The 22,771-nt window shown below is 41.0% G+C and overlaps 4 protein-coding genes across 4 annotated transcripts in view; 2 read left to right on the forward strand and 2 right to left on the reverse strand.

The window, feature by feature from the left end:
* The window catches only part of SENP7 (SUMO specific peptidase 7), a 45,715-nt gene extending 37,741 nt beyond the window's left edge, over positions 1–7,974 (reverse strand). The window contains exons 1-3 of the mRNA XM_081997412.1: positions 7,936–7,974; positions 5,252–5,359; positions 2,842–2,936 (exon numbers count right to left, since the gene is read on the reverse strand). Coding sequence (XP_081853538.1) covers positions 2,842–2,936; positions 5,252–5,359; positions 7,936–7,971 — 239 coding nt within the window. The 5' untranslated portion in view covers positions 7,972–7,974. The remainder of the gene's footprint in view (positions 1–2,841; positions 2,937–5,251; positions 5,360–7,935) is intronic.
* A 2,644-nt stretch (positions 7,975–10,618) lies between these two features.
* On the forward strand, positions 10,619–13,995 carry LOC309410174 (putative protein ARB2BP; the record flags this gene model as incomplete). The annotated part of the gene is made up of 2 exons (XM_082006519.1): positions 10,619–10,651; positions 12,940–13,995. 2 exons carry the CDS (start codon positions 10,619–10,621, stop codon positions 13,993–13,995), a joined length of 1,089 nt encoding a protein of 362 aa, XP_081862645.1.
* Positions 13,996–15,499: 1,504 nt separating this feature from the next.
* Positions 15,500–17,361, reverse strand: TXNL4B (thioredoxin like 4B; the record flags this gene model as incomplete). Its single annotated transcript, XM_082006720.1, has 3 exons — positions 16,610–17,361; positions 16,109–16,260; positions 15,500–15,665 (listed from the first exon to the last, which is right to left on the reverse strand). Exons 1-3 carry the CDS (start codon positions 16,739–16,741, stop codon positions 15,500–15,502), a joined length of 450 nt encoding a protein of 149 aa, XP_081862846.1. The 5' UTR covers positions 16,742–17,361.
* A 2,423-nt stretch (positions 17,362–19,784) lies between these two features.
* TRMT10C (tRNA methyltransferase 10C, mitochondrial RNase P subunit) lies at positions 19,785–22,343 on the forward strand (the record flags this gene model as incomplete). The annotated part of the gene is made up of 1 exon (XM_082002472.1): positions 19,785–22,343. One exon carries the CDS (start codon positions 19,785–19,787, stop codon positions 21,027–21,029), a length of 1,245 nt encoding a protein of 414 aa, XP_081858598.1. The 3' UTR covers positions 21,030–22,343.
* Between the last annotated feature and the right edge of the window lie 428 nt (positions 22,344–22,771).

Consider the following 22,771-nt stretch of genomic DNA (forward strand, 5'->3'; position numbering starts at 1 on the left):
CAGCAAACATGAACAACCCTACTAACCTCCTTTGTTTGCTGGACTTTATTATTATTTATTACAAGTTATTACTGCCAAAATGTGCTTGTCAGGGCAAGGAGAACCAGCATGTAAGTGATAGCCACAAAAACCTGACTGCTGCAGTGTCAGTACTTGATTCAGCTGTGGCATGTATTTCAATTAACATTTAAAATACTGAGCTGAAAGAGCAACACGTATCTTACTTAAGTACTCCTCCCACCCCCTCCCTAAAGAAAACTTGACAGACCAGGACAAGCAGCATGAATTTCAAAATCGTGTTCTATTTTGTTTGGTTTGTTTGTTGTTTCTATTTCCCTCTGTTTCACTCTTGGCTAGTGCAGGAGTAGTACAGCTGAGGTAAGTGGACACTTCTAAGCTCTATTTCCAGGTGGTGATAGCTACCCTTGAAATAGTTTTCTTGCCAGAAAAGTTTTCTAAGTAGGATACAAAACATTAATTGACCAATTACATAAATATTATACCTAACTTTCTGCAATTACACTAACAAATCGAACTATTCACATTTCATGGCAGTCTTAATCTGTCTTGTGACGCAATCGTAGGAACATGTAAGAGACCTCCAGTATATGAGGAGGACTAGGGAACCAGCATGCCCTAGGAGTCCCATCTGGGATCATGAACAAACCACCTGACAGTGACCTTTCACAAGGCCATGAGCAGAGCTGTTCAAGTGAGAGCAGCTGCGGTTGCTGCTTCCAGCCCCCATGGCCTCACAGCAGGACTGACAGAAGCAATCAACTACCCAATTTTGTAATTCAGAACTTCAGTTAAAAACAGAAGTGAAGGCAGGTTTGTGCCAATACATCCACTTTGTCCTTTCTGACTAAAATTAAGTGGCAATAACAATGCTCAAGCAACACTTTAGATGAAACATGCTACCCTCAGTGTTTGAGATTAGCTCATATCAATAAAGATGACTGCTTTTAAAACATCAGGAGCTAATGGGAGTTTGTCATTAAGACTTATTTCCTGCTTTTCAATGCAAATGAAAAATTTCTCACTGGGAAGAAGGAGCAGAGAAAACTTTTGCATTAGAAAGATACTCAGCATGCCACTTCATACTATTCTCTTCTAAGTTTTGCCAGTTCTCAGACTTTTGCTCAACAAACACCAGCTCTTTAGAGCCTGTGTCCTCTTTCTATTGATTATGCAATGAGGTCAGTGTGTTGATTTTGACTTACTGAGAAACACTACATACCCAAATGGAATACTTAGAACAAGCTTCATTGCAGGCAGTAGATTAAGTTTATTTTACAGAGAACCTCCAGCTAGTCTCTGGACACACATCTTTTTGAGGAAGTGAAAAATGCATAGGTTTAGTAGCTAAATATTTACCTTTACAATCTAAATCATTTCTCACTAACGTGCTGGTAAGAATTTTGGTAAAAAATGATGGAAGACCTACAAATACTACTTGAAAGTCTCTCACATATCAAAATTAACATATGTAACAGAAAATTAACATACGTAACAGAACCAAAGGTAGCTTTTTTAAAAAAAAAAAAACCACTCCTCAACATTGAAAGGTCAGTTCAAAGTTTTCTGAAAGACTTACAGGTTGATATCAAACATCAACCATTTCACAGCGTAATTAAAACTCCAGAAACTGCAACTTACACAGCTTTTAAACTATGCTAGGTTGACCCTGCAAGCCAATCCCTTAAAGTTACTGTGAGACATTTTGAGGTAAGTACATGTAAACTGACAGCTATGCCTTTGAGAACGTATGAAAAATAAATTCAGAATCTTTGACAAGTTCAGCTTCTCTGCAACAGTTTGAAGCATTCTGAATATCAAGACCAGGCTAAGTGGTAACTATTCACACATCACAAAACCACCAAATTCATCAGTGTCAAAAAAATCACCTGCTGTCATTAAGCATTTTCATTACCTGTGCACTTCGTTTTTAACAGCCTCTCCTGACAAGAAATCACTTATGGTCAAGTTAAGTTCCAGTCAGAAAATGAGTCAGCAAATGCATACTCTTGTATGTTTAGATTTAAATGACTTGTGGAATAACAATTGCTTCATTAAGATAAATACAATAAATTCATCATGCCTCCTAGCTGCTGTCAATGAATCTAATTCTACATTTGTCAACTATGGCACAGCTTAAAGATTTCTCTTGGGTAAACTATTATCTAGCTGACAGCTTCACAGAAGATGATTTTAAATAATTTGACATAATCTCAAAGAAACCAAGATACTTGCTTTTGGCAATAGAACATAAAAAAGCAGCACAATGGCAGTCTTATTTACTCGCTCAGGTGTCTTGACTGTAACAGAGGTGAAAAACATCTAGTTTTTTACTGACTTACCCTACTAATTATCATATTGCTTGAGGGGGGGGAAGGTGTGTTTTCTTGCTTTTAAGGCTTGACAAAACCAGCTTTATGACTGTGAACTACAGAGCAAAAAGTGACAGGCAAAAGATAATCTGGGAAACTTCTTAAATGTCATAAATATCTAGGGCTAGAATGGTAATGTACACTTCGAGAGTAGTAAACACCCTTCAGGATTCCGAGCAGGTCAACAAGCAGTAATTCCTCTAGTAAGTGTTACATACCCACTCTGATGTCGCAGTCTTGAGTTGTGTTAAAATAAAAAAAAAAGGTTGCTTCATAATTCACAATTCCATTAAATCACTGAAACATGATTCTCTGAAGGCGGGCTACCTAGCAGCTTGAAAACTACCTCTGCATGACACAATTGGCTAGAGACAAGCGATACTCATCTTCAAGAAAGATTATGAAACTCTGAATATACAAACAAAGAACTAATTTTGAGACTACTTCTTACCCAATTGATTCTTCATCATTAGAGTGGTGTCTGTCACAGTCCTTTTGCCTTCCTGCTTTTATGGAAGGCTCTCTTTTGTTGGCTCTTAGTTTCCACTGAAATAAAAGAAATAAAATTGGCAGGCTCCAACAGACATAAATATGTCATAATGGATATTACATTAGAAGAAGGGAACAATGCCAGATGTGGAAACAATGCAACTGATCAAATAAAGCAGAGGCAACAATTTTGCAAAGAATGAATTTGCTTGGTTTAAACCACCCACATACCACCTGATCCTGAATGGAACTTTCTCCTCCTGAAGAAATTTGACAATACAGGACAATTCAATTATTTCCCTATTTAAAGGGGGACTATCCCAAACAGGGACTTACATTAGGCCTGTTTTACATCATCACAAATACACAAGATAAAGAAAGTAGAGGTTAACATCATGCATTTAACCAAATTATATTCCACTGAAAGACATAAAATTCTGAGAAGGAAAAGGAATTTGAAGGTTTGGTACTTGGGTGGCAAAACCCATACCAGCAAGACTTCACTTTTTGCAAATTCTCTTACCTTACCAGAATGGACTTGTATTTTCAAATTAAGTAAATGAAGCCCCACCAAAACGTATAGCTATTTCTGCAATTCCAGAAACCTATCTCCCTCTGCCCTTTCCTCCTCCTAATCTCTCCTCACTTTTTTTTTTAATATAAAAGACAATAAACCAAACAGATGTTTAAAAAATTATGCCAGTCAGGCTGAAAGCAGACAAACTTATCTTCATTTCTGTTTATACACAGGGTGAAAGGGCATCTGAAAAATGCATGCCCACACATATTTTACACACTTCAGTGAAGTCTGAAAGGTGCATCCCAAAACAGTCTTTTCCCTACCATAGGGGCCAACTCTACTGGAAGATATCCTCATTATTAAAACAGCTGGCAGCAAGAAATTGCCTTGAAGGTGCTCTCCCCTCCTCCTGCCTTCAAACATCATCTAGTTCACCTCTTAGCACTGGTCTTCAATCATATTAGAGACCTAAATGCCCACATCACCGAAAGCTGCACAAAATTTCTCAAGCAACATGGAGCAGCCTCTGGCAACATTAAGTACAACCTGAACAGACCTTTTGATGGATAAAACAGTAATATTTCTTTTAATTATGATACTTCATGATGCATTCTTTTCTTTTAAAGTAGAATATAAAGACTAGTCAAGTGTTTAAAGCATATGGAGCCCTCTACCACATGGAAAAGTCTGAAATATACAGACAGAGGTAAGAAAAGTAAGAAATACAAAATTAGACAATATACAGGAGATAACAGGGAAAAAATATTTTTCAATTCATCCAGGCTAATCACTGTTTTTATAGAGGCAGAGAGAAAGACAGGAAGAATTCCATACCAGTGCTGTCTGGCTCTGCCTAAGAGGCTGCTGCTTGTAACCACAAGATACATTACTTCCAACTTCAAAACCTGACGAATTAGAAGCTCTGCTCACTTAAAGTATTAACAGTATAGAATACAACCACACAGTGAGTTTGTACTGCAGTATGCTCAAATGACCAGGCGTTCCTAGAGACCTGGGTCACATTAGCACCACTACTGTAAGTCAAAAAAATTCCTAACTTCCCTCATTAGGTTTTTAAAACTCCTCTGTGGGGGAGCCTGTTTGTCCAGCCCCATTATTCTGAAACCACTAAAACCAGCAACAAACTCTCAATGCTCAGCTGAAGGAGTCACAAGTAGCAAAACAGGTTTCCAAAACTCGGCATTTAAAAAAAAATGCTTACAGAATTTGGAACAGATTTGTAAAAGCAAGTATTTGCTTTCATGTGAGACCGAGATGATCAAATGTCATTTATGATAAATGCCGTATAAGTCCTCTTACAGTCTTTTGGTCTTAATACTGAAATTGGTTATGTCTGTATTAGCACCTAAAATTCTGTCAGAAGTCATGCAGCACTTCATATATGCTCTTGAAGTTTAAGCTCTTAGACATAAATAATGACTAATTGAAAACTCAATGTAAAAATTATTTCCATATCATTACAAAAAGCTTGGTAAGTGACCTGAATATAACCTAGAATTTCAGGAATCAGAAGACAATTAACAACAAAAAAAAAACTTGTATTTGCCTTTAAATTCATTATTTTCAAGATAATTTCAAGCTACACCTGAAAACCAACTCTGCTTTTTAATGATTTAGGCTGGCAACATGGCACCAATACTTCCATTTCCGTAACTGTATGCTTGCAAGCAGATTTCAGACCTATATACTTGTCTCTTTCCAAGACAATCTGGGTTAGATATTGGTCACAAGGCAACACTCAGTATTGAAAAAAATCCAGCCTCCAAAACAGAATAAAAACCCCATATAACATTCTCCTACACACATTACACTCCAAAGAACTTCTCTTTACCTCTTTTAAAGGGTAGTCCCAATGGTGGGAGCCTGGGAGCCTTGCCAAAGGGGACTGAACTTGGACATCCTCTGACTTGGTGTTTGTTTTCTTCTTTGGTATACGAAACTGAAAATAGATGATGTTACACACATAATAAAACTAAATTATCCACTGGTGCTATGAGCTGACATACTGCCATGTAAAGTTTTGTTAACTGCCAGGCAACATAACAAAGTTGCAAGGGAACCACTGACCTGTGACTTTAGTTTAAATGCACTCCTCACTGATGCTGCATCCTAAATCATGTGTCATACCACATGAAGAACTAGTTTTAACATATGAACTGCCTCAAAAAGTAAGAAAAAGCTCTTCCTATTTCATTAACTTTACAACAACTCCAAACATGTGCCCAAAAGGTGAGAACCAATCTACTGGCACTTACTGTTTTCTTACTTCCCTCTCATTCATTTACATTCTAGTTTAATCATCTCAGTTTAAAGAATGATAAAGAGAAAAGGAAATAGATGAACGTCATGATGAATGTCACACCAGGTTTGAGCTCTCGAAAAAAAACTCAGGGTGAAGAGAAATAATATCTTAAAATAGTACAAGTATTCTGCTATGATAATTTAGCATCAATACACTACAATGTACTCAAAATGATACCAGCTATTGTCATTGCCAACTTACGAAAAAATGGAACCAGCATTTTGAAAGTAATTATTGAAAGATAAAGCAGTTAGTAACCCATAGAAATTTGCCAATTCAGAAAAAATACGTAGGAAATAATGTTTATTCACTGAAATTAAAACGAAAAATGGTCAAACTAAATTCCTAGCAGTTCATCAAGACAAGGAAAGAGAGTTACATTTCCTATCAGTTAATTAAACCAGTTAAAATAATATCAGCTGAAAGAATAAAAGCACAAGCCTTGCCATTTCTCCCGGTATCCTGAGAAGCAAAACCTTACACTGCAAATACAACCAGATTAGAATGTATCACAGTGGGAATAAAACATTTACATCTTTCAGACAACTGAGCCTCTATCAGCCAGGAAGAAGCTGAAGCTTACTCCATATGATGGCTACTGTCAAGTGTATTATGAACTTAATTTGCAAGCCGCCAGATGCCCTACCTTGTAACATGAAATTACAAGCAAGGACTCTAGAACAGCGACGCTAACAACTTAATAATTAACACAGAAACTGCATTCATTAGCTCTGTAATTAGGCCTTCAGACAGATCATAACTGAAACATACTATACCATAATGAGATAATCCTTCAGTTCTTCAGTTTGAACTGTGAGTGCTCTTATTCCTTCTCTATGCTTCTTTGAAACAAAGATTTATTTTTTTAGTAGTTAGACCTGAATTTCTATACAGTACCTCAAACTGCTTTTGCTGGTCAAACACTGTAATAACAAATATGCCTTCAGTAACAGATTCCTCAAATTATAAAGGATGTAAACATTACACACAGGCAACAATTTCCAATACAAATACCTCCCTTCCCTTTTAATCAACATTTAAGGATTGAAATAGACATTTTCTTGTTCAAGAACATCTGCAATTAGATTGATTGGGATTTTTTTTGTTTGGTTGGGGTTTTTTTGAGAAGTGGCCTATAAACATTTTCTATCAGTCAAAATGCATTCTTCTGACCTGCAGCTTAATGGCCAGGTACAAATTTCTTCAGAACTCCACCTTCTGCCTGACTAGTGGTCTCTGTTATGAGCTTCCTAAGAACACATATTTATCTAAAGTTTAAAGTTACAGAGGTTCAGTTAACCTCTGTAATAACATAACAGGTAACACTGAGAAGAGGTAAGGTCAACTCAGAAAACAGAAAGACAAATGGACACACAGAAAGGGATAAAAAGCACACGTTCATCAGCAAAATTTCCACCTCACCGTACAATATCTTCCCCGTGCTTGCACTCATTAAGATGTTGGTTTGTAGTGCCCACAATTAACTTACAGAACAAGCACAAAGTCAAGAGGTAACCAACAGAGGTCTATATCTATGGTAAGTGCAACATATGCAGTTGCCTCAGCTTTTCCCCTAATAGAAAGTGACTAACTCAACACATACATGTGCATACACACTTAGCAGACTCCTCATATAAACCAGCAGTACTTTTCTGAAGGTTCCCACCTGTAGGAGCAAGGGTCAGAAAAAGTGCATAAACAAGGTGTTGGAAACAGCTTACTTCCAAAACAGCAGACAGTCCAGACCTTACCTGCTCAAACCAGTTGCTATGCCTACAATTTTTTTTCACCAGTACTTCCATTGCTAGAAACTACTACTAATAAGGACATTTTAGAAAAAATAAACACTAGCATAAGTAGCCTCTGAACACACCTCTGCAGACAACTAAATATTATGCCATTATGCAGCTGCCCTACTTACTTGAGCATTACTCTCAATATTTAAGATGTGAGCTTAGGTCTTAACATAGCCTTGAAAACATGTTGTTTATGTGAAATGAAGTTGTTAAGCCTATCATGCATTAATACATGTTCAACAGCAGACATTACTCTTGACTGCTACCAGGATAAACTATTTCTCAGGAAACAGTGCTCCAGCAGAGCGAAAGCTGGACCACTGGAGAATGAATTGGGTTGTGCAAATAAGCACATCGGAATATCCTAGGACACCCACAGCCTCAAAGTAAATTGTTACAAATTGTCGTAAGACTTACACTGATGTGACTTGACGACGACGTTCTTCCTTCCATGATTTTCTCTACTGAAAAACGATAGAAAATAAGCTTAGCAATTTGTGTTTTATTTATTTATTCAGAGGGAAGGACCACAGCAGTAGGTACTAAGCGAGAACAAAAAAAATCATTTTTGAGCAAGCTAGCACAAAGAAAACTCATTCACAGAATGAATTGGGTTGTAAGAGACCTTTAGAGATCATCTAGTCCAATCCCACTGCCATGGGCAGGGACTTCTTTCACTAGATCAGGTTGCAGAAAGGCCTGTCCAACCTGACTTTAAATACTTCCAATGATGGGGCACTCACAACTTTTCTAGGCAACTTGTTACAGCGTTTCACCACCCCCTTCATAAAAAAAAATTCTTCCTTTTGTCCAACCTAGATCTACCCCTCTTTCAGTTTAAAACCATTGCCCCTTGTCCTGTCACTACAGGCCTTGTTAAAAAGTCATTGACAGCCACAATACAAGAGAGACATGCACTTGGGCAGGGCTCTGGATTGTCAGTGTGGGCAGAACTGTTAAGGAAATTTGCATTAGAATTTATCCCTAGCGAAGGCATTTACTGCTTAACTCCACTCCCAGCAATCATGCAACTAACAAGCAATTCAGGCTTTAAATATAAAGTGAAAAGGAGTCACAGAAGACATCTGTAACACTACACGAGCTCCAAGAATAAATAAAATTCAAGGATTGCTGTTAAGTGTTAAACGTCTTCCTCAGTGGAGGAACACAGCTTCAGAGGGGTTTATTACCTTTATAAGTACTCTGTATGACTCCAGTATAAGACCTTCAAACCTTACAGCTAGTTCGAAGCTTCTCAAGAAAGCCTTTAAGTTGGTGTACTTTCCTTTAGCTCGGCGGTTTTTCAACCGACAGCCCCAGTTCCCTGGAGCGGGGAACAGCAGCATCTGTAGACTATTAAAGAAAAACCGAACTACTGCCTATTTCAAGGAGGAAAAGCTGACAAACGGCGGCCTTCTAACAGCTCCAGGGGGACAGACAGGCACTACCCAGGGGCGGCACCGCCCGGGCTGTCACCGCAGGCGCCCGCCCCGCCCGGGGCCGCGGGGTCGTCCCGCACCTCCGACTTCGAACCCAGCCGCCGGCACGCCCCGCTAGGGAGGGAAGGGGCTTCTCCCTGACAAACGGGCAAGCGCCAATGGCGAGCAACTCCACGCTTCCGCGCTCTCTCCTCAGCCTCCTCGCAAAGAAGCGGCAACACTGCCGACACCACCCCCCCGCGGTGTCCGGCCGCTCACCCGCTCTCCCTTGCCGGCTTACGCTCGTTCGCGATAGAAACACCGCGTGACGCAGACAGCCCGACACCGACCGCGCAGGACCCACCGGGACACTGCCGGACAGCTTTATTTCAGCTCTACTTCCCCCCTTCAGCAGCTATAGGGCGGGAAGCGAGCGGTACCGACGGCACCCCACAGCACTCACCACCGCTGCCGCTGTTGTTTACCCAGGCCGCTCCGCCGCCTGCGCAGCCTCCCCAGCTACTTCCGGGCTGAGCACCGCCTCCGCGCGGGAGGCCCGCCCCGTAACGCCAGTAACCGTCTCCCCGTCGGCTCCCTGAGGCGAAAACTCGCAGCCGCCCACTCTCCCCGCAGCCCTTCCGCCGGGTCCCGCGGGCTCGCGCTCCCCGACCGCGTAACTGCCGGCCCGAGTATCAGCCCTACAAACCACCGGCCCCTCCTGCTGCCTCTCCCCCACAGGCGTGCCTCGCCGCGCTCGCGGCCTCCCTGTGCCTTCACTTTCTCGGGTTTAGCCTCAAACTGAGCCAGTGAGGGGGGAAAACTGTAAGTGGCGTGGAGCTAATGATAGTGTCACAGGTGTGCTGTTACACACATTTCCCCGCACCTGACAACCTGATGAGTAGTAACAAAACTAGTAGCTCCGTGGACGCAATAAAATAAAGCACAGGCTAGCAAACGTCGAAGAAACGGGAGAAATACTAAGATCTGTGGAAGGAATCAAGAAAACCTGGGTATTTTTTAAAGAAGTAATACATCAACCCAATCGAATCGGGTTTAAATTGCCCCTTGCCAGCCAGGTTTTCCCCGTCAGGCGCCAGGAGCCGGGCTAACGCGGCCCGCCCCGCGGCCGGGGGGGGTTCGGCTGCCGGGCACAGCTGGGCGCCCTCGGTAACTTCAGCTGTCACCGCGGTTGTCAGCCGGTGGCCTTGGGACACCTCCGCCCTCCCACCAAGTGGTGACAAAGATTTGTTTGTTGGGTTTTGGTTTGGTTTGGATGTTTGGGAGTTTTTTCAGAGCAGCTTCAGAATCGCGAAGTTTTGTGAGTAGCCTTCTGTTTTGTCCTCTTGGTAGTGCTTTTGTATCAAGTAATGGGAAGCTGTGCAAAACTAGTTTTGACAACTTTTTAGTTTCACACCAAAGAAATTTAACTTTAACTTCTATGGTCAGGTGTAAATTACATACGTAACATGGAACTATCTGAAACACTTTGGATGGCCTTAACTAGCACCATCTGATAGATTTTACAGATACACCTCAGTATTTATACATACTTACATGTAAGTATGTATAAATACTTACATACATTTAAGTATGTAAAATAATGAAACCTGAACTAAGATGGGTTTATTTTCTTTCACGCAGAGAAATTGTCTACGACCCCGGAGTGAAAAAAATTTCCGTCTATGATGATGACTGATTTTACGGGACAGTATACGGTAATGTTGGGCTTTACTAGAATAGAGGAAACTGTTTTTAAATGGAAAAATCTCATAAAGAGCAATACTTAAACTGCAGTAGTGTTTCAAATATGCCAAGTGCTGTAACAAACGCTAGCCAAATTTGCAGTTGAAGAATCTTACGATCCAAACAGAAAAGTGGGAGAAAAGGAAAGATGGAAATTTTTTCCCCCAACAGTAATTTTTTAAAATCAAAATAGCAACTGTAAGGCTGCCCGAATAAACACCCTTGCATATTGCATTTATATAGACAATGAAGCATAAGCAGCAGTCAACACTGATTTAGAATGTACATTTACCAAAAAGAGGTAAATACTTTATGCAGCTGTATCTAGAATAATAACTGCTGCTTTTTATTTCTATAAATGTCATTACTACAATAAAATTAGTCCTCCAGACTAAGAAGTATATGATTCTAGGGTGCTACTCAAGTGAATGCTTAAGTGATAACCTACCATAAATTGCTTCAAAACTTTTTAGTTCACACCTTGAAGGCCATTTTGGGAAGGGAGGTCATACCTATGCATGACATATAACTGTATTTTTTTGTTTCTGCTTCCTGAAATCTTCAGAAACCTTTCACAATGCTTTGTAAAGTAGATATTTAAGTAGATGTTCAATATTACATACATAGGTTTTTACGTAGGGTTTAATTTAGACTCATGTATCCTTGTTTTGGAACTGAAAAAGCAATGTTGTTAGTAGCTGGAGTATAGTAACTTCCTGTTCATAGTACGTTGGGAAGCTAGTCTCCAACCTTTTAGGGGTGAGGAGAGCAAGGGACAGAGAGAAGTGTTGGACAGCATGCCACTCAGTGAGGAAACTGCACTTACCTACTCCTAATTGTTATGGAATGCTTCCTCTGTGCTTTACCTTTCTCCACCGCCATCTTTCCTTAAACCATGTCCATTTTTCTCCCACTTCACTGCATGGGGAAAACAACATGAATATGGGTAGCTTCCTTCCTACTAAACATGATCTTTTCTACGTCAATTGCCCGTATTTCAGTAGTATAGCAAACAGTCTGTCCTCCCATCTCCCGTGTGTCTTTCATGCCTTCCTGCAGAGTGAAAAAATCCTAGATGAATGTGCGCACTTGCAATTTCTTTGTGCTGTTTCTGTTCCAAAAAACTGGCAAGGCAGTAAATGGTTTATATATCATAGACTATGATTTTTTCCCCTTTTCTATGTGTACTTATTACACAAGATAAAAAAGGAGATGATAGTATGTTTTAGCCTACTATCTATTAATCAGAAGACAGGAATGACTCTGAAGAGGTGACTCAACATCTCTGACCCAATGGAGATTGCTCAAAAGGAAAATAAGTATGGTGTTGCCCCATTGAAAAGCAAAGAACTTTTTCATTTTTTTTAATTTGCAAGCGTAAGAAATAATTTTCAATATGCTAAGCAGCTTACTCAAGGAAACTCAGGTTGCTTACATAAAAATTTTCAGATCACTTTCTGTCCTAGTAATCAGCTTTATCAGATTGTATAGTGAGTTTTGACATAGTCAGAATGTGATCTACTGTGTTGTGAAAACCTGTTAGTGCAGCAAGAAAAACTTAAAGGTATATAGTAGCTTGCACCAATGTATTTGCCAAATATAACGTCATATAAAACATTTGCCACAACAAAATTACTGTGTTAAGATGATAAATTTGTTTTGAAAATACTTATAATTGTGGGAATTTAATGCTCGCAAATCTCTGCTGTTAGGACAAAAATCTTGTAAAAGTAGGATTCTAACCACACCAAAGGTTAACCCATGTTTACCATTCTACAGCCAGTGACAGTCAGTAGTAGACTGAAGAGTTATTAGGAAAACAGAAGGTTATGATAAACTTAATTTTTCCATTGCATGGAAACCACTCCCTGGTATAATTCTTATCAGATGATCTGTCATACAAGTTCAAAAATATTCTTAGCTGAACCTGGAGGGACTTTCTTTTCTCCCATCCCTTGATCACAGTGGCTTGCTTGTTCACTCATGCATTTCACCATTTCCATGTGGCAAGTGCTTGCAAGGATGAATGAGCAACTGGAGATATTACTATTAATGTACTGCTGTTGGAATTCAGCAACCAAAATCTGAGAGATGCTTTACAAGCAGCTGGTTTACCACAGACCACGAAGAGATAGTCTGTATTAACGAGTACTTTGTTTGTAACCACTTTTAAATCTGAATTCTAATCCAATAGGTTTTATTTATGTAGGTGTTGTATGGAGGTCTATCATTACATTGACATAATCTTCTTAATTTGTAGTGGTTACAAACAGAGCATGAACTAAGCTTCAGGAAACTAATAGAGGGTTCAGAGTATCAAGAGGAACTGAAGTATGACTTCAATATAAAAGGGGAACTGAGGCATCTGGATACCAATGAGTCCTTTGTTTTCAATTATTACAAGAATGCACATGAGCGGAATCATAAACGTTATCAAGTTTTGGGACATTTTATTACCCAATATGTTTATGAGCTCCTGGAAAGAGTTTGCATGCTGCAGAAAGTTTATATTCCTACTGATGCTACAGAGGATGAACCAAGAAGTTTCTTTTTTATGAGCAAGAATGCACTAACAAGTTCCTCCAGCCTAATTGTCCTTCTTCAAGACCATGGAGTTTTCTGTGCTGGACAGTGGGGGCTGAGGACAATTGTCAGTGAGGGCCTGGAGCATGGAACACAAATACCGTTCATCCAAATGGCCCTTCAGAGCCACGGAGGAGTGGTTGTACTGAATCCCAATGACAACTTTGTTGATCTGAAGACTGAAAAGGAGACGTTAAGCTTTTCTACCAGGGAAGAATCACTGACTTCTACACAGTCTGTCTGGTGGATCCCCAAGAGGGGCACCAGCAGCCCCAAGGAACATACCATGTATGTATGGGATCATTTCATTTCAAAGAGTGCAGCCAAGAACGTGGCCTTTGTTGCCCATGGCTATGGTGGCTTGGTGTTTGTTGATCTGCTGGTGCAGAGAAAATATGAGGTAATGAATAAAGTGTACTCTGTGGCATTCATCAACTCCATGCACAACACACAGCACCAGACTAGAAGCGATCCACAAATACAAGAATGGATACAGAAATACTGCCGGGAATGGGTGTCAAACAGTAAGCCTCTAGATAAAGTTGTGGGTTCTCTCATGAAAGTAAATTGTCCTACTGTCTCTGCTGGAACAGAAAAGTATGGTTTAGCACCCTCCTGCTGCTTACATGCCATCTTTAAGTACCTGAAGAGCACACTGAAAGCCAAGACAGCCTTTAGGCATTCACCTGTTGCAACCAGAAGCAGCACAAGTAAGAAGAGAGGCAATAAATAAAGGTGTACTGATTTGCTCTTGATAGCGGTCTCTTCCTTTCATAACTGCCCCTGTACCTTTCAGTCATCTAAGGACCTTCCTCTCACTGTGGAGCAACTAACAGTTTTAAATTTGAAGCTAGTTTGTTTGGTTTTGAGAAACACGCAAACACAAGTTAACTATTAGGAAAGAAGTGCATTGTTGAAAGCTTTAAGCCTCAACCCTTCAGCTAGCTGTGAAATTTAAAGTTGCACAAAATAAAGATGTTAAGGTATATCAACTCTCACCTGCATAATTTTTTAAATAAACATTCTGCAGTTACGGCTTTACAATCAGACTAAACTATAAGGAAAATACTCGCATAAGTGCACAGCTTTCATTAAAAGGACAAATCTGGAATACACAAAGCATGTAAAGGATCTATTTTTTCCTCATTATATAAGTTTTCCTCATATATATGTTTAAACTCTTTCAAGAGCTGGAACATCCACCTTCCTCCTTGAAACATTTACTGTTAAGCTGAACAATACTTCAGGGAACTATATACTACTGCTTTCCCTCCAGTCAAAGATGGCATGCCCCAAACATGACACAGTGAACTAAAGTAACTTATATTTTAAAGCCAACTAAGCCAGTGAGATTACTGGGCATGAGCTGCTATAGAAATACAATACTCTAGCAACCTGCAATTACCAAACTGATGCAAAAGAATGATATTGCTTTTTCTTTCAGCTGTTTAATTTTAGACAGAGGTGGGCAATAGAGACAGTTTTTAAATAGCCATACTCAAGGTTTGCAATTTATGCAAGCAGAAGGTCAAATAACCTTTAAAGCAATTGTAAACAAAACAGTTATTCTGAATTTCCAGTTTAATCCTATGGGAATTAAAAGTGCTCTGTGGCTGCAAAAGAGCTTTGAAAGATAACAAAACCTTGTCCTACACCTTCAGTTCCCATCTCAGTCAAAAAAAAATGTTGAACAGTAATACCGGGTGCCAGAGAAAAGAGAGTGTCCACTTCCCTTTTGTTTTTATATCCATTTCAGATTTCAGTCATCTCTAATACTGTTTGAAAAAACTTCCGTCCCGTTCTCCAGTAATGGGTAAAAGCGTAAAATTCTATTGGAAAGGCATTCAGCTCAACGCTCTTGAGAGAAAGCAATTTCATCTGAATGAAAATGGTACTAAATAGACAATTAAATAGAATATACAGTGCTTTAGTTCACTTAAGAAAGTTGCACTGGAGGTGCCGTCGTTGAGGATGCATCCAACCTCCCTGTTTTGCATGTGCTGGTCAGCACACGGCTCAGTCACTTGCGCGAATTCTACACATGAACATGTAGCTTTATTTAGGAGAGAAGTCTGAGGTGACAGAATGTCTGTCTTCAGAAGGAGACCAATATGATCCTTCAACTTAAATGCTCAAACTGTCCCATGGTGTCAGAGGTGGCTAAAAATGCTTGAAGGAAAAAAAAAGGGATGTAGAACATCGGTCATTTCTGTAATTCTTTATCTCAGGTCAACCTATTAAATTCCTTGGTAGAGAAGGTCGTATTTAGGAATGTTATTGGGATCAATAGGACTTCTCACAATGAGCTTTCCACGCATTGCTCCACGATAAATCACTTCAATCAGATCTATAAAGTCTTGCTTTGTTTTGAAGCTTCCTACAAATTTGGTATGATCTGGAGACCTAAATAGAAGCATAAGATAAAGGTAGAATTGTAATGATAAAGTGTTCAAAGCAAAAACACCTAAAGACAAGAAAAGATGTATAATAAAATTTGAGGTTCTGAGTAATTCAGAAAGAACGAACCACACTGGTAATGGCATAACCAAGTCAGGAATATACTGTGACCGCCAAAGTCCAAAAAGGTGCGATGTCTAAGACTTTAACCATACTATTTTTTTGCAGAGTCAAGCATGTTTCACAGCTGACACCTACGTATTGCATCAGAGCATATTTCAAAATACTTCCTAATTTTGAGTCCTCCTAGCTTCCTAGAGAGTTTTCAACACAGATGCTGGTAACAACATTATAGTTTTCAAATGTTACCTTCCCCAGACATGGTAACATAGAGAAAGACTGACAATTTTTACAAACATAAATAGATAATGCCAGGTAGGATGACATACCCATAATCAACCTTCATGTGTTGTCCATTGAAGAAAAATACAGTAGACGGGATATAACTGATGTCGAAATACTGGGTGTACACTGGAACCTTGTCCACATCCACCAGGTAAATGACTGCCATTTTACTTAGGTCATGAGCTGTCTTTGCAAGCTGTAAAGAGTGAGAAAGACAGATGACAAATGGATTGAGACACGAGAGGAAAAAGGGTAGCAAGCTTTATAAAGCCCCTTTTCCTTATGCCTTATCAGTTTAAGCAGGACTAGAATATCATGCCTTCTCTACTCCAGCACTTCACACACCCACTACAATAACATAAAGATTTGCTTAATTTTCAAACTCTTTTATTAATATAGTATTATTTCATTCTACATTTGTCACCAGAATTTTCATGAGACACTGTATTATCCAAAAGCAACATATGACATTCTCTTGTGTGCAACAGGTATACTAATAGACATTTTTTCAAAAAAGAAAAAAAAAAGGAAAAAAACCCTCTTACAATATCATCGAGCTGCAGACAAACAGCATCATTATCTCTTCCAAACCGCAGAACCAAAACCTTCTCGGCCACGCTTTTTATTGCCTGATCCACTTCCCTCTTACAGGACAGTTTGGGCAGCAGAAAACTCATCACGACAGACCACAGCTTCAACTAAAATCCCCACCTGACCGTTAGGAAAAAAAAACTGCGTCAAAAACCAGCGAAGCTTCTCCATGCTATTAAAAGGAAAAAAAAGATAAATAAATCACCGACCACCACACCGGGCTAACAGACCCCTCGGGCTCCAGGGCCTGCCTCACGCCCCAGTCCGGCAGGGCGCAGGCACAACGTCCCGTCCTCTCCCTCGCAGGGCCTGGCCTCGCCCCGCAACAGCGGCAGCGGCAGGACCCCACCGGCAGCCTCCCTCAGGGCTCGGAGGCTCCTCGCGGGGACCCAGTGCAGACCGCCCGCCCGGCCCGGGCCTGCTCCGGGGGATCACCGCACCCCGCAGGCCCCTGCGGTTGGGGGAGAAGAGGCAGCCGGAACCTTCGCCACGCAGCCGCGGAACCCCGAGGACAACCGGCGACCGCGGCGCCGCGCCCGGACAAGAAGGCGCAGAGGACCAGTCCCTCTCTGCGCAGGCGCAGGTCTCTCCTGAGGCGAGCCGGAGGTGGCGGAGGGATCCGTGCTGCCGCAAGGGAGGTCGTTAGCCGTGTCCGCCGTCTGGAGGCGTCCGTTCATCCCTTCCCGTTCTCGGGTGGGACGAGAGGGAGGCAGGGCGGGTTGGAGCGCGGCCGGAGCTCGGGCAAGTGTGGGAGCAGCCGCTGGAGGGGGAGGCCCCTCCCGCCCAGTCTTTGCCGCCACGGGGGGTACCAGCGAGAGACTCGCCCGCGGGCCAGGGGCGCCTGAGGAGCCCCGTCATGCTCTCCTCCTCGTCCCGTCAGTGGCTCCCGCCGACCTTGGGAGCGCCCTCTCGCCTCCCTGCCGCGCCGCCCTACCGGGCGCTCCCGCGCGGGCGGCGCCTCCGGCGCGGTGGCCCAGAGACAGAACTCCCCCGCTCGTCCCCGCCACAGCAGGGGGGAGCGGGGCGCGCCGCTGTCCCCGGGTGGGCTGTGGGGCGCAGGGCGGTGCTTTGAGATGTTACCTAGTTTGTCGCGATTCGGTTCGTTTGTGAGCTGGTTTAAGGATCGTTAAAGAGAGTCTAGTGCCGCGCGCTTTGCAAGAGCCGCATCGCTCCTTACCCTGCTCTCGCGCGCGCCCCGCGCGGCCTTTTCGGCCCGCCTCTCTACAGGGCCTAGGCCTGCGGACAGCCACGCGTGGGCATCCGCGCTGCGGGAAGGAGCCGAATGATTCAGTCTCTGAAATATCAGTGAAGGGCCTTTCTGTTCCTGAGATTAGTTACGGTGAAGTCATGCTAAAAAAAAAAAAAGTATCAGAAAAGTATTTTTAGCCCTACAAATCTAGGTTCTTCAGAAAGATTTAGAGTAATTCTTGCAGTAATCGTAGATTAGTTTGGGTTGGAAGGGGTCTTTAAAGTTCATGACATGGTAGCATGCATGTTGGGTGCGCTGAAAGGTAACTTGGCTTTTATCAAAAGCTGACATCAAGTATTCGGATTGTGTAAATCTCCCTTTCAACTACTGGCATAATTGGAGCTTCAGTACTGTAAGAAAATTGAGGAACTGATACCTTGATTTCTCTAAGCTGGATAACGTACTTTTTTGATTATTATTTCTGCCAGTATGTTTAATGCTTAAATGTAAAATTATCAACCCCTGTATAGTAACACAAAATTTTCTCTTAACACTATTAGGTTGTTGTGGGGTTTTTTTGTTCATTTTATTTTAATAACAGTAGAAAATGAAAGGTTGGTCACCAATTTGAACAATTAAAGTATTGTAGAATGCATGGCAGTTTATATAATGTTTCCTAATAATATGCTGCTCTTTCTGTCATTCTTTATCTGGGTAGGTGTATAAATATGTATGTAACCCCAAAATTAGATTTAACTTGTTCTGCATATCACATTATTTTCAGGTGGTATGTTATTAGAGAGTTTATGAATTTTGCTTTTAAAATTTGGAGCTGATTTTTGTGTTTTGGACAAATCATGTTTTCTCAACCATTGAAACTTCACTGATTTTACTTAAGTAGGTTTGCATAGGACAAGGAAAATATTAAACAGTCTTTGGTGTTTTTCTTTTTGCAGTTCTTTTACATTGAAATACAGATGTGTATCAAATTACTGGGACTGTAGGTTTCATGTCCTTAGCTTTATGTGCTAATATCAACTTCACAGGCAATTTAACAAGAAGAAAAAAGATCGTCTTTTCCTATGCTAGTTGTTTATTCTTTCATCTTTTCTTTCTAGGAGGTGTCCGGTGAATCAGGCATGGAAACTCATTTGGGTGGGATGATAACTAGCTTTTTTTTTTGTTTTTGCTTTTTCCACTTGCTCGTTAGCTGTCACTAAGGTCATTTCTCTGATTTGGCTCATGGTGTGGCCATGTGAATGCTTGCACTGCTGAGGAAGCCAGGAACCAGGGGCTCAGGGGACATAGAAGTGCCTTCAATGGCAGTTGTGTTGGCTTAGCAAAACTATAGCATTGGTAGTTTCAGTAGTTCCAGTAGCCTGCAATGTGGAAATGCATAGAAGAGGAAAAACTTTAGTACTGAAGTTTGCAAATAGAGCTTTCGCAAAATGTGATCTTCTGTGATACAGAGTTGTTCCAGAAAATGTTACAAGGTGAAGTATCTTATCCATTTTCACAGTATAGGTAAATTAGGTAGGCACCTCTGGATGTGTATAAAATATTTTTGGTCTCCATGCAGCATTTCGCTTACTTTGGTTGTGAAGGTTCTTATTTGTCATACAGATAACTTAAATAGATCTCAGACAGTACTTAAAGGAAGTCTGATCACATTTTGAATTGCAGTAAGTATAGCTGTTTTAAGCAGCAGAACTAAACATGTCTTCACAGTAGTGCCACATACGCTGTTTTTATTTAGAAAACAGTAGAAAAGTTAATCATTGAAGTAGGAATTTCTAGTATTCTCCAAGAATAAGTTATTTTCTGTCAGTGTTACTAAGGATGAAAATATGTGTGCGTTTTCTTTATGATTTCTGACAAGTTTTTTCCCTTCTTATTGGTGTTTTGCAGATTAAGTGTTTGAACACAGCACATGTCTAAGTATGCAGTCTGCTAATATGCTTCTGCAAAAAATTGTAAGAAGTTCTGTCCTTCCATTTGCTGCACAACATGGGATGAAAAAGGATTTGTTTCCACTCAGTAGAACTCTGAGTTTATCACTTTGCCTGAAGCAGGACAATTCATTCAGTCCCTCAGAAAAAATAGATTTAGATGCGTGGAAGAAGGTAATGAAGTCTGGGTTGCAAGAAGTCAGTGAGATGGTCTCTGAGCGTAAGGACCTTTCCACTTTGGCTGCTGCACGTGAGATTTTGGAGATGTGGAGACTAGCTGGCAGATCGGTTCCAGAAAATATCAGTGAAGAACAGCTAAAAACCTTTATGGAATGTCCTTCCAAGTCAGCCAAAAAGAAGTATTTAAAATATTTGCATCTCAAAGAACTTTACAAGAAAAATGACAAAAGAAAGATGGAGGAGAAAAGGGAAAGGAGGCTGCAAACACAAGAGCAAGCTTCAAAAACTGATGAGACCAAAAGGAATTCATTCATATGTTTGTGGGCCAGCTGTATGGATAGAGCATACAGTTGGAGGGCTGCTCAGTCTATGATCTTCGGCCAACCTCTAGTATTTGACATGTCTTATGAAAAGGATATGTCTGTCCGAGAAGTCACAAATACAGTGAGACAGATAGTATTAAGTGAAGGCTGCAATCGAAGATCTGTGGATCCGTTCCACATCCACTTCTGTAACTTCAAAGATGATAGCCTCTATCACAAGGAATTTGTCAAGCATTATAGAGAGGCATGGGGCAAATTGCTTATCACTGTGACAGACCAGTGCTACACAGAAGTCTTTCCAAAGGATAAGATTATCTATCTGACTGCTGATTCTCCCAAAGTAATGAAAACATTCGATCACGATAAAATCTATATTGTTGGGTCAATGGTTGACAAGAGCATAAAAACAGGAGTCTCTTTAGCACGGGCAAAGCGACTGGGGCTGGAGACTGCAGCCCTTCCGTTGGAGAAGTACTTGCTTTGGAATAGTGGTGCCAAAAATCTCACACTGGATCAAATGATGCATATTTTATTAACTTTGAAAGATACTGGCGACTGGAAGAAGGCTCTGGAATTTGTTCCAAAAAGGAAATATTGTGGCTTTGTAAGGACACCTGTACATGAACTGAAAAAAACCTTAAACCTGATCAACACACTTAAACTTGGAAAGAGACACAAAGAAGTACAAAAGCAATTTGCCAAGAACTACTCTAAGAAGCTAACACAGAAGTAGAGTGATGGGGAAGAGAATGATTTTTTTTTTTTTTTTAAGGGCAAACTGCCCTTGAATGCTCCAGTTTCTTGAGACTTCCAGAAATGTATTCAGCTCTTTATCTCTATAAACATGCCTTTGTTGGTTAAGTTTGAAAGGACCGTTGCAAGGGATTTTTTTTTTAAATACCTTAGTATTCCACCTGTTTAAATTTATTCACACATTACTGAAATTATGTAAGAGAAATGAGATCTCTGTTCTAAAAAAATCACTGTACAAAGAATATTGGTCTTTTCAGTTGAACCATGCTGGGACAAGGGTGTTGTCACATAGAGGTTGTTCTTCAGAGAACACCTGAGTGCTTTGGGTTTGCAATGGGTGGAGGCCATCCATAGTCTTACTCTGAAAGGTTAGCTAAGATGAAGTAGAAGAGACCTTTCTCCAGTACTTTCTGAATCCTCTTTTGGTGTGTAGATGAATTGACTTTTGATAGCTGAAATAAAAACAAATGCTTAAAACCTAGCATTAGTTTCAGGAGTTGCACAGTTTGTTTCTGGGTGTTCTGTCTGGAATGAATCAACTCTCTGTTTGGAAGGAATAAGCTATGCTTCTTGACACTGCCAAAAACATACCTTATGTACTTTCGTGTAAGGCTTGTATCCCTGGGTGCCTGTTTTCAGTCCATGTAATGTAGATTTCCCAAAGTGCTGGAACATTTCAGATTATAAACAGTCCTATTAATAAATACTTACTTAGGTGGAGAGTTTTAATATTTCTCACAGATTAAAATGTATTAATTGATCTCTCTGATCTGTGTTCAGGCTGCAGAGCTACAATGGGTGTGATGTTAAATACAATTCTTTCTGCTGTCTGTAGGACGAGGATGCATTTCTTTACAGGTGCTTAAATCTTTTTTTTTTTTTTTTTTTTTTAATTTAGTCTGGTTGACTACCCTGATGCTTAAAGTCAGGGATGGCAGATGGTGCGTTTTGTCCTGAAAATCTGAAAACTAGGAGCGGGGACTATAGTTTTGAAGAGTAGACTTCAAAGAGTGAAATGCTATCACAGGTTGGTAGATGGCCTATCCCCGGAAACATTCCAAGTCAGGTTGGACGGGGCTCTGAGCAACCTGATCTAGTTGCAGATGTCCCTGCTTATTGCAAGGGTGTTGGACTAGATGACCTGGTCATTCCATAATTCTGTGAAATATACCAGGGGCTGGTGGTGATCCACTCCCTGTCTTGCCTCTTTGACACATGTTGTTGCGATGAAGGGTTGGAAGGCAGAGGATGCACTCACTACCCCACTACTGCATGTCACCACCTGTGAAGCGTGGGGGCCTCTGGGTGTTGAGAACCCCCTGGCTTGGAGAAAGACCTGCTTCCTTTTGGCTGCATGTGGTTGTGTAGTATGCAAAGCTTCACCCTGGGGTAGTGCTTTGGGAGCTGCTGAGAGCTACCTTACAGGTCCCTGTTGAGCCCTCGGGTGTAAGGACCGGCTGTGCAAGTGTGTGGCCACCTCACTTGGACAGCCCCTCTTTTTCCTCCGGGGAGGAAGAGGCAACATGGAGCTCTGCGCTACTGGAGTGTGTCTCCTGTTACTTGCTGTTTCTCCCTAAAAGCAGCCCCTTCTGATCATTGAACTGGTTTGCACTTTAGGGAGGAAAAAAAGGGCGTCATTCTTTGCTTGAGGTCACGTGGGTGAAAAACGGATGGTAATTTTTAAACTGAGTGGTGGGGAGGGCATGCTAGCAAGCATGGCAG

The sequence above is a fragment of the Phaethon aethereus genome (assembly GCF_964289735.1).
Source record: "Phaethon aethereus genome assembly, chromosome: 1".
Lineage (NCBI taxonomy): Eukaryota > Metazoa > Chordata > Aves > Phaethontiformes > Phaethontidae > Phaethon > Phaethon aethereus.